This window comes from Alosa pseudoharengus, unplaced genomic scaffold, assembly GCF_046254945.1.
Source record: "Alosa pseudoharengus isolate Yale_2024_CS ecotype anadromous, Long Island Sound unplaced genomic scaffold, YU_APseudo_1.1 YU_APseudo_1.1_scf_16, whole genome shotgun sequence".
Taxonomy (NCBI): domain Eukaryota; kingdom Metazoa; phylum Chordata; class Actinopteri; order Clupeiformes; family Clupeidae; genus Alosa; species Alosa pseudoharengus.
In genome coordinates, this window is record NW_027468630.1 from 3,956,308 (window position 1) to 3,968,212 (window position 11,905).

The 11,905-nt window shown below is 47.0% G+C and overlaps 1 protein-coding gene across 2 annotated transcripts in view; it reads right to left on the reverse strand.

Annotated features, from left to right (window-relative positions):
* The window catches only part of glg1b (golgi glycoprotein 1b), a 43,940-nt gene that overhangs the window by 16,761 nt on the left and 15,274 nt on the right, over positions 1-11,905 (reverse strand). For both annotated transcript variants that reach the window (XM_076286756.1, XM_076286755.1), the window contains exons 3-9: positions 11,320-11,406; positions 9,618-9,833; positions 7,151-7,354; positions 4,724-4,795; positions 4,169-4,355; positions 3,603-3,820; positions 1,849-1,970 (exon numbers count right to left, since the gene is read on the reverse strand). In XM_076286756.1, coding sequence (XP_076142871.1) covers positions 1,849-1,970; positions 3,603-3,820; positions 4,169-4,355; positions 4,724-4,795; positions 7,151-7,354; positions 9,618-9,833; positions 11,320-11,406 — 1,106 coding nt within the window. The remainder of the gene's footprint in view (positions 1-1,848; positions 1,971-3,602; positions 3,821-4,168; positions 4,356-4,723; positions 4,796-7,150; positions 7,355-9,617; positions 9,834-11,319; positions 11,407-11,905) is intronic.

Genomic DNA, 11,905 nt, shown 5'->3' on the forward strand with positions numbered 1-11,905 from the left:
CTCTTACACACACACACAGTAAGGGGGCAGTCATTTCTCTTACACACATGCACACACACACACACACACACACACACACACACAGTAAGGGTAGTCATCTCTCTTACACACATGCACACACACACAGTAAGGGTAGTCATCTCTCTCACACTCACACGCACAAACACACACACACATACACAGTAAGGGTAGTCATCTCTCTCACACTCACACGCACAAACACACACACACACACACACACACACACACAGTAAGGGTGCAGTCATCTCTCTCACACACATGCACGCACACACACACACAGTAAGGGTGCAGTCATCTCTCTCACACACATGCACGCACGCACGCACACACACACACACACACACACACACACACACACACACACACACACACACACACACAGTAAGGGTAGTCATCTCTCTTACACACATGCACACACACACACACACACACACACACAGTAAGGGTAGTCATCTCTCTCACACACAGGCATACACACACACACACACAGGTATAAAGTAATCTCTCACACTGGCACACACACATCCGCGCATATACAGGAAGGGAACGGTCAAAGAGTCATGCACTCCCTCACACTCAGACACATACAGTAAGGATATAGTACTAATAATACTCGCTCATACACACATACAGAATAAAGCAGTGCACACAGTAATACAAGCACACAGAAATCAGATAGAAATCAGATCAAATCCTGAAGAAAATAACAAAATATTGAGATGACAGTGTTCCGGTTTGCTTTGATGCAAAGCCAATTAGAAATAACACGCACACAGCTCCCCTTAAGACCCTGGGGACAGTGCTTTGCAGTCTTCCACTGCTTTGCGCTCATTTCTCGACTGTGACAAGCTCTTTAGCGAATGCAGCGCAAATACATCTCCATGCGGGGTTCCTCGTTATCCACTCTGCGTGTATGCACGTGACAAGACACTCGACCCCCCTGCCCCCCATACACACACACACACACACACATACAGACAACCCACACACACGCATTTGTAATCTGCTGATAGTGACAGCTTGGTCTGGCTCGCTGTCTCCTCGGGCACAGATCATTAAGAATGCCGGTCACAGAGGCCCCTTTAGCTCAGCGGGGAGTTTTGTGAAAAGTTCAGACGCCTGATGTCTGAGTCAATTGAATTCCGTTTCAGTTCTCTCTCTCCGCCCAACACCCCCCCCCCCCCTTGCTCTCTCGCGCACCCCCTACAACGCCTGACAATAATGTATTCATGAGAGAGGGATGTCTTTAAAAAGAAACCCCAAATAATTGGATACAGTCCAGCGCATTAATGAGGGAACAAAAGCAAGTAGGGGATTCAGAGACATATCAGGAGTGTGATACGGCAATTTGAGACCGCTGGCTAATTTAAAGCCTTGAGACTTTAATCAACACACACGCGGCAGCGTATCAAACTAGTTATCCTCACCACTACAGAAACAGCTTCATTTTGCTCCTTACTTACAGCCACAGACATAATGTCAAACAATAAAAACCTGCAGAAAATCTCTCTTACACTCACACACACAAAATAGAAACATGTTACAAATATGATATAGAAATACATCTGAGGGGGCTGTGGTGAAAGCTCAATCATCCAGATCACATTCGTGTGCAAGTGCCCAAGGGGAGGCGGGTTCAATTCCGACCCACGGCCATTTCCTGGTCCTACACTCTTGTCTTTTTCCTGCTTATTTCCTGTCAATTTCTACGGTCCCCTCACAATAAATGGCAATTATTATCCAATTCAATTATCCAAATGAATAATCTACTGCATTCTCCCACTCAGTAGCACATCAGTAACACATAAGCAGTGCACAAACACTCACATGGGGTCCCCGTTGCGGATGTGCTTGCAGGCAGTCTGGATGACCGACTCGCAGGCCTCGTTGAGCGCCCGGTCGATGCGGTAGTCCGCTCCGGGGTCGGCCGACTGGATCAGCGTCTGGAGCTGCGAGACACAAGACACACCAGCACACACTCACTCTCTCTGCAAAGCCCCCTCCAGGCCCCATGGCATCCTGACAGCCCTGGTGTCACTCAGCACTGCAAGCTGACTGACAGCGAGACAAGCTCCCCACGGCTAGAGCTGGGGGCCTGAGGCTTAAGTCGAGTTTCATGAGGTGGAGGTGCTGGTGTTGGGGACATTGAGGTACATATAAACAAAGATGTTGTTGCACGACCCTCTGCTCAACCAAAGAATGGACAGCTGCCTGTCATATCCCCGCGTGACAAATCCGTTGCCCTGCATGTGTGATAACCAATAGTGGACACACACTTACAGATGAACAACAGATGCAGAGTTGAAGAAAGAAAACGGCAAGGTCGGAAAGCGTGGGCGTTTTTTTAAAAATAAAAATAAATTCAATCTCCGTCCATACGCACGTTTGCAAGTCCAGAACCTTGGCGACAGAGGACTCCCTGAAGTGCAGCTCACAAGACCATTCACACAAATGAGAGCAGCATTCATGCAATTCTCAGCATTGTAAAATGTGTCATTTCACTGCACTACAAATGCTACCAGACGTAGCAAGGCCGCTAAAGCCTGCATTTCGTTCTCCATGTTGCCTTCATCGCTGGCAGACTAGTAGTGGATGTTGAGATGAGTCACGGAGTGGAGGAACAGTCAGGCTGACTAAGCCCAATCAGGAAGGGAACATGGGCTTTGATGTTATTGTTTACAGATGTTTGCGGATTACGCTGTCCACATTAAAATGCAAAGCCAGAATTTTCGGATCACTTCATTTCAGGTACTCGAAAACGCTCGAAAAGAGTAGATGAGACCAGCACAGACGTAACAAGTGCTTAAGATTCTAAAGAAAATTTAATAGAATGGATGTACTGTAGCCTGTGTGTGTGTGTGTAAAAATCAGAGCGGAGCAGTACTTCTGTGTTTCTGCTCCACTGGTCCGGCTCATTTAAGTCATTAGTCCAGAAATTGGGCCAACTTGCAAATCCAGATGGCTGACAAAACACTCAGGTCCTCTACTTTCTGCATTTTTTCATGTTTCCTTTTATGACGACCTCTATTTCGAGACCTCAACCATAACTCATCGGGCGCGTGCGTGTGTGTGTGTGTGTGTGTGTGCGTGTGCGTGTGTGTGTGTGGGAGAGAGAGTGAGTGTGAAGGTGAGAAGAGGTGACAGAGCAGGCCTTCGCCTGTCTCTGCAAGTGTGAAATATGTGAAAACCTACTAGACTGGATGGGTGTAGTCTCAGTATGTGTTAACATTCACAACTTGTTTGGATCCAAGATCCACACTAAGGGCTGACTTCCCATTTCCCATAGATGAAGCCTAGTCCTACAATAAAAGCTTTTTATCAAAGATTATCTCCATTAAAGTTAGTTCTCCTTCCAGGACTAGGGATTAATCCATCTACAGGAAATTGAACCTAGTTCATAGACCAGGGGTTTTCAACTGGTTGTAATCAACCATTCTTACCTAAGGAAGCAACTTGACAACCACCATTGTATGAAAACATAGCGATTCCCACAGTGAAACTACATTACTGATTAAAAACCCCTGCCGTAGACCACTACAGAAGGCACTGCGGCCTGCAGATGAGAGTGATGGAGTGCTCACCGCGCTCTGGCACATGCCGTCCATGGCGGCGCCCTTCTCTCCGCGGCCCACGCGCATCAGGCAGTGCAGCGTGCGTCCCTTGCGGTGCAGGCCGGAGCAGTGGGCCTCGATCTCGCCGCGGCAGTGCAGCACGATCTCGGGGCTCAGCGAGAAGTCCTCCATCAGCATGCGTCGGTAGTCCAGCATCTCACCCTGGCATTCGCCGTTCACCGTGCGCCCTGCGGGGTTTACACACACGCACAAACACACACACACGCAGGTCAGATAATAGCATAACATATTCATTACTCATTACATCATCAAGGGATAGAATATCCTGCAATGAGTAATATCACCAAGAAACTAGATAATGACATATCTGATGAATTCCAATTCCAGTTGCTGGAGACAAGGTTTGGACACAAGGGAGATAACTTTACTATGTGGAGCAAGAATGAACCCAGACAGCGAGGAACAAATCTCAAAAGCATACAAGAGACTGCGGACGGTCACACACACACACACACACACACACACACACACACACACACACACACACACACACACACACACACACACACACACACCTCTGTGTACAGCGGCCTCCAGGCAGAGCAGCAGGTAGGAGAGGCGGGCCTCGCGGGCCCGGGGCATGTTGCTGTCCAGGTTGCAGCGGTACTTGCGCAGGTCAGCCTTGCAGGCCTTGGCCAGCGAGTAGCTGACCTTGTAGTCCTGAGCGATCAGCTTCTGCCTGGTGGTGAGGGCGTCTCTGCACTACAGAAAGAGACCGCAGGCATGTTTACTGACAGGCTTCACACACACACACACACACACACACACACACACACACACACACACACACACACACACACACACGGAGGCCGGTGACATTCCTGTGGGTTTTTAAAATAGAAGTGTGGCTCCACAGTAAACAGAGTCATGCCCTTTCTCCGAGCTTCATTTTTGTGTAGGCTGCCAGAGGTCCAACAAGTAGCAGGCATATGACCACAACGCCCAACCATACCAAACAACTCGGCGAGAGAGCAGGTCCATAGGCCCTGGCATCCATCCTTGGCGTTAATGTGTGATTGCACAGAACCCAGAGACACAGGCAAGACAGCTAAGAGCAGATATACACATACCTTCTCTGACATGGCCTCCTCGAATTTGTGGTTGAACAGGCACTTGTAGACTCTTCCCTCTCCAACTTGAGTCTGCAAGAGAGCAGGCAGTTCCCATCAGTATGCTGCACAAACACAGATGATGTTCCTTCTCCAACACATCCACACAACCTGCATTTCAGTTGCCGAACAAGTTCTTAGGGCAAGTGTGCAATTGAGAGTTGTATTGTTTATCTTTTAATGGTCTGCGATTGGTCGGGTCCCTTAGAAGTGCATGCGAGTGTGTGTGTGTGTGTGTGTGTGTGTGTGTGCAAATAAGACTACAGTGAGGAAGAGAGAGAGTGAGGAAGACAGAGTGCCAGCCACACTTCCATTGACACAACTTCAGAGGAGGCCTGATTGCTTCCTTTGCTTCAGGCAGTGAGAATATTCAGTCTTTGCAGAACCGTCTAATGACCTCCCCCTCAACCAGCAGTAAGCTCAGAGAAGGAGGAGTACACACATACACAAGTGGGTATTCTAAATTAGTCAGTATTCTACTGCAAGGTTATTTGGTCAAATAATGAAACTTCGCTCTCAGGTCTATAGTCAAATACTTAATCATGTCCTTATTACATGGACACAAGGCTCTATTTTCCATGCATACGGTGTCGGCGTACTAGGCAACTGCAACAGGAAATCATCTACTGTGGACATGCTGCAGTGGATTCACAAGGTTAGAGAATATGTCTTTCTACATTGTAAATGAAATCCCACTGACAGAAATGTTCAGGTCAAAGTTCATACTGAGGCCAATATGAATGATCAGATCAATATATGACCTAAAGAACGGGTCATCAGAACAGATAGGCAGCAAACACATTCTGACTGTTGTGCTAACATATGGCTAGCACATTCCGATCAGTGATATTATTAGCTGAATAACACGATGGCACAAAAACACTCATCGCCGTTAACCACAGCAAAGCCATCTGCGGAGGATAAAACAACAACTGTGGCTCCTCGGAAATTAAACCCATGAAAGGATGTAACCATGCCAACATGTCCAAATCCACGCTCTGGCACACTGAACCTCCACTCACAAATATTTCACAGACGTTTGGGGACCACGGTGTCTATAGAGAAGCAATACAGACAGCCACTCCTTGAGCACATTTCCTAAAAGGTCAATTCGGGATGCACACTGTACAGTGCAGTGGCGTGTCTGAGACACATCCTTGCCTACTCCGTGCAGGGGATACAAATGGCAGACTGTGGAAAGGCAAATGCCAAACAGCCCACAAGGCACTGGACACTGCTCGGTGTCTGCCACAAAAGGGAGTTTGGCTGTTTGCTTGAGACTGGTTCATTGAGCCAGACGTCATCATGTGATTGCAAATGGCCTATTTCTGTCCATCAAAGCAAGTCCCCTGTGAAACACAGTTTTCTTTTGTTTGACTTCAGTGATCATTAAGCTGCATGTGTATGTGTGTGTGACCCGTGTGTGCGTGCGTGTGTGTGTGCGTGCGCGTGTGTGTGTGTGTGTGAGGCCTGGGAGGACGTGCCTACATATTCACACCAGACACACTGCAGCTGAGGCTCCTGGCCCATCCCTTGGGACCAGATGTCAATCCACCCCCACCCCCCACCCCCAACACACACAACCAGACACACACACAGCCCACAACCAAACCCAAGTCTCTAATCTGCACAGAAGCTTCCGGTAAGAGGAGACACAGCTGTGAGATGGGTCAGGAGATAACAGCCATGAAACGCCTCATTTTCACAGCTGTTTATTTTTGAGACTAAGTGATGGCTGTGAGAGATGAATATGCCAAGACCAAGACGACACCCAAACACTGGTGGAGGAACCTTAACACCAAACTAGAGGGGCACGCAGAGAGTGCAGACCTCCACCAACATCATGTAGTACGCAAGTCAAACTCAAAACATCAGTGAACACTGTGTGAACACATACTGTACACACGCTCTCTTGAACTCCAAAGGGTGAGATAGTCATTTAGAAACCATATGGCACAAAAGTAGCGAACGTGAAATGAAATCACTAGAGAACGTGAAATTAAATCACGAGAGCTGGCCCGTGATTTGGAGCTGCTCCATGCGATAGGTTCGTTCTTTTCGTTCCTGGACATTGCTACACCTTTCCAAGTTTCATGGAAATCGGGCAAGTTATTGCATAATCCCGGACATGTCGGACAGACACAGACAGACAGAGAGACCACACTGAAAAACAGTGATATATTGCCATACCTAAAACTGAATTTTTCCAAATCTTCTTCAATCTGAACACCCCTTTAAAACTTCTATGTACCTTCTAAACCTTTCTTCTGAAACTGCTTTATGGCAGATTAGCTCCAATAATCTTTTCAGGTTAAAAAAAGGCAAAAAAAAAAAGTGTTTTGTCAGCGTTTCAGGGATTTGAGATTTCGGAGGCTCGGGTTGACGTACGTCTTCACAGAAGCGCTCACGGTCTTCGCGGCAGGCGAAGTAGAGGTGGCGGTCCAGGTGGAAGTCATCGGCCGAGAGCTCGGCCACGCGCATGATGGACTTCTTGCAGCCATCCTGGATGGAGTGGGCCTGCTCCTGCTGCTCAGCCTCCCGCACCAGCGCCTTCTCCAGGCACGAGATCACCTCGCCCTGAGAGTGCAGGTCCTGAGAGAGAGAGAGAGAGAGAGAGAGAGAGAGAAGAGAGAGAGAGAGAGAGAGAGAGAGAGAGAGAGAGAGAGAGAGAGAGAGAGAGAGAGAGAGAGAGAGAGAGAGAGAGAGAGAGAGAGAGAGAGAGAGAGAGAGAGAGAGAGAGAGAGAGAGAGAGAGAGAGAGAGAGAGAGAGAGAGAGAGAGAGAGAGAGAGAGAGAGAGAGAGAGAGATAACCTTCAATATAAAACATTTAGGAGCACAATATGTGACATAAATTAAGCATGACATAAATTAAGGGACAGCCACAAAGCACAAAGACTATTTTATTATTATTCATTCATTCATTCACTTATAGTAATACTTTTTTGTGTACAAGAGTGAGTGAGTGAGTGAGTGAGTGTGTGTTCATTCATATGCATGTATGTTTTTTTTCCAACCTATCCTACTCCATGTCAACTATTTTTCTTTTCTTGATAGTTTTCATTTTGTTGTGTTATATACACATCATAGTGCTTTGGCAATATTGTAACGGTCATGCAAATAAAGCTCAATTAATTGAATGAATGATAGCAAAGAACACTGTGTCTCAAAAAGAACAAACAAAGAGCCACGAGGGAAGCTGTGAAACAAAGACAAAGGAACGTGAGGGGTGTTCTCAGTTCACATTTCAGCAGAACTGCGCTCTACTACAGAGACCTCCAAGAACTTCCACTTGAGCGAGACAGAACAAGGCAATAAATAAAATAACATGAACAAATAATCACACACTTCAAACCAGGCCCAGGGGCTAAGACCAGAGATGGCTGTTCAGCTCAGCACAGTTGGATTTCAAGTCCAGAACACAAAACCAATTTTCTGGCACAGATTTACAAAACCACGTCGCTGCAAAAGAGGGAAGAAACGGAACATGAACGGGACACACAGGAATGTGGAACCTCCCCGTCTGTGAAGAGGCGAACCCCAACATCACATCGTGCTCTGCTCCCAGACAGACAGAGGCATAAAGCACAAGGTCACATGATCAGTGACATGACTGATCGCTGAACTGGGGATTACGAGAGGAGACCTCACAGGTGAAAACTGCCTGGAAGATGAACCACATGCTGGCAAGAGACATTGCTGATATGTATATTACATGCACCGACATGCAAAGACCCCTCCTCCTCCACACACACTAGGTCTGCTGCATACATACTTGACGGATCAAATGTTACAAGTTCGCTTGGTGCTGATAGCAGAGACAAGACGTGGAGACAGAGTACAAGACAGACATAAAACTAAATAGACGAAAGAAAGAAAGAAAGAAAGAAAGAAAGAAAGAAAGAAACGCTTCCGGCCTACTGAGCACCATGCTGGTTAACCACACTTCTGTGCTAAAATATGAAACCTCACTCAGCCTGAATAAAGAGGATGTTAAATTGAGTAGAAGAAAAGGAGTGGCAAGCAAGTCTGTTCACACTGAAAACAGCTCAGTCCAGCAGTCAAGCCCCAACAGCTAGCCTGCATAACCAGGAGATACCAGCACACTAAACCTGAGCCAGCCTCTCAACCTGCAGAAACAGAACCCATTTTATGAGATCATGGGTGTGTGGGTGTGGGTGTGTGTGTGTGTGTGTGTGTGTGTGTGTGTGTGTGTGTGTGGGGGGGGGGGGGGGGGGGGGTGCACCGCCTAGGTAAGTTCTGCAAATAACTTGAAGATAGCGATCTATATAAGCAAAGGCTAAGCAAGTACAGTCTGCCCGCCCAGTCATTCCTTGCGGAAGCCTCCATCTCACCACGTTGCAGTAAAATGACTCAGAGAGGCCTCAGGTGTGCACTACGGCTCAGGTGTGCACTACGGCTCAGTGCTTTCATCAGCGGGGTCAAGGAGTCCGAATTATGCGCGTCTGTTGGAACAGGAGGAGGCCACAGGCTTTGCCTTGCTGTGCTATGACCCCGGGGCTCATCATCAATGCCAATAAAATCAATGGTTCCACTTCTTTCCTTCTAAAGACACCTCCTGATCCCATCAATGGCTTCAGTCACACAGCATGACAGAATAATTACATCCAACAGTATAAAACACAAAATCTGACAAAAAAAAAATTAAATAAAAATTTGACCATACATGTACAACAATGCATGATGCCAATGAAATATATTTGAAACATTTATCTGTTGTATGTGAGAAATGTTTCTACCTAATGTGTCTGTTCTATTAGATACACGCACCACACGTGCGTGCGTGCGTGCGTGCGTGCGTGCCTGGGGCGATGAGAGCGCTGTGGAGAAAGCTCACCTTCTCCCCAGTGCTGATACTGCCACAGTGCAGCGTGTTGATGTCCTCGCGGCACTTGTCCATGAAGCCACAGATGAGGCGGAAGTCGCTGAAGATGATGGTGGTCATTTTGGTGACGTACTGGTGGCACTGCCGCTCGCTGATGTTGCCACGGTGTTCCACCAGGCAGGACACCAGATAGCCTTTGCCCTTCTCCTCTTCTGCACATTCTTTAATCTGTGGAATAGGCCCATCAAAAAACAGTCTGTAAGAACTTTCAAACAATAAAATCCTATACAGTACAGCTTCTCCCTAACTGCCTCAAATGTTACATCAACCAAAATGAGTTTAAAATACTACTCAGTAAAACACACTGTTTTCATCCAACGCTAACCTGCCTCCAGTTGCAAAAAAAACAAAAAAACATCAGCATTTAAAGGTTGTTTTTGTCTCTCACAGCAAATGTGACAATATATACACATAAAAGGATTACAAACTGACATGGAATGGTTCAATCAACAAATAATATAAGATGTGATATGATATGATCCTGCAGTCTCAAATATATGGGTTTAATCCAGTGAACAGACACACCAGCACTGCACACCCACTCACACAGCAGGACAGCGCCATGCAGAAACCAAACATCAGTTTAACAAGCGATGCATCCTCTCATGAGGGAGTTCCAAGGTCAGTATTTCTCCTGACTTCACCCAGCCAGTCTTAGTTCAGCGGGTAATGACACCCCAGCACAACACTGGATGAGTCAATAGCCGAACGCCAGTGTGTTCATAACAAAAGCCTGTTAAGAGGATCGCAGTGGGAGGGAGCACCAGTGCTGTGTTTTCGACGCCTGAGCGCGGCGATTAAGAGATGGCCTCCATTGTTGGGGACACCCACACTCACATCTGTGTGGGCCCTTTGATCAGCATGGCTTTTCGGTCTCCACCACAAAAGCGCCACGACAGCAGCACCAAACAGACCATTCTGTTGTTCCGTTAAGCGGATCAGTGTCTGGCCAGCAGATATAATAAGTGCTTCTTTGCATGATTTGTGTTTGTTTGTACCGTGAGTGTGCACGTTTGTTGATCTGTTCATTCTGTGTGTGTGTGTGTGTGTGTGTGCATGCCAATCCCTCAAGTACACTGCTTATGTGGTGATTCATTTATTTGGTTATCTGTACAGAATGTCCAATTAACCAGAGCTTACTCCTCAGCAAGACCCATCCACTCACAGAGCAGAACAAGCCACAGAACACAGCCTGATGTAACACATCATCGACCAGAACTGCTAAAAATATAGCCATGACCAGCAAACCTCTTGACTGGTTAAGTATTCTCAGAGGCATCAAGCTGTGGTGAAATGTCCTGACCATACTGGACATCTGCGGTACAATAAGATACAGCTAGGCCTACGACTATAATGGTACAACTCTACAGTACTTAGAGCAGTTGTACAATACAATACAGCTAGGCCTACAACTCTACAGTACTAAGAGCAGTTGTACAGTACAATACAGCTAGGCCTACGACTATAATGGTACAACTCTACAGTACTAAGAGCAGTTGTACAATACAGTTGCACGTACAATTAATTGGGAATTCTGTCCTGGACATAAAACCCATTCAGAAACCCTGACGATAAGCTAATATTGGGGTGAGTGTGAGTGAGAGTGAGAGTGAGAGAGAGAGTGAGAGAGAAAGAGAAAGAGAGACTTACTCACCTCACCGATGGTGGTTTTGCACACTTCCCCAGCCACAGACTCAAATTTGGGATCTGTGGTCAGATTCAGCTTATAGTTCCACAGCAGCTATGAAAGAGAAAGAGCAAGTGTGAGGGAGTGTGTATGAGTGAGACAGATGGGGAGACAGACACAGACACACACACACACACACACACACACAGAAAGAGAGAGAGAGCACTGCAGATGACTCAGGGGCAGGAAAGAGAGATGGATGATGGGGGGGGGGGGTGATTCAATCAGAGAGGGTAACAACGGGACGGTGATTCTGGTTTGTGTGTTTACTGCACCGTATTGAAACAAGAGCCGCTAGTTTAACGAGTCAGACAGGACGTGGCAAGAGCATGTGTCCTCTTAGGAGGAAGCTGCAGGCAGCCCGCGGAACCATGAACCATTGTTTTTCCCTGACCGGCAGCCCAGAAGACAACACCATGCTCCACACAAATAGGCTATAATAAGGCCGTGGAGAACTCAAACATGCAGTGCTCTAGGGTATTCTGTGAAATGCCCAGTTTCCAAGTTTCCAAAGAGGGTCATTAAAGATCAAAGAGCTTAGTTTAAAGTCAAT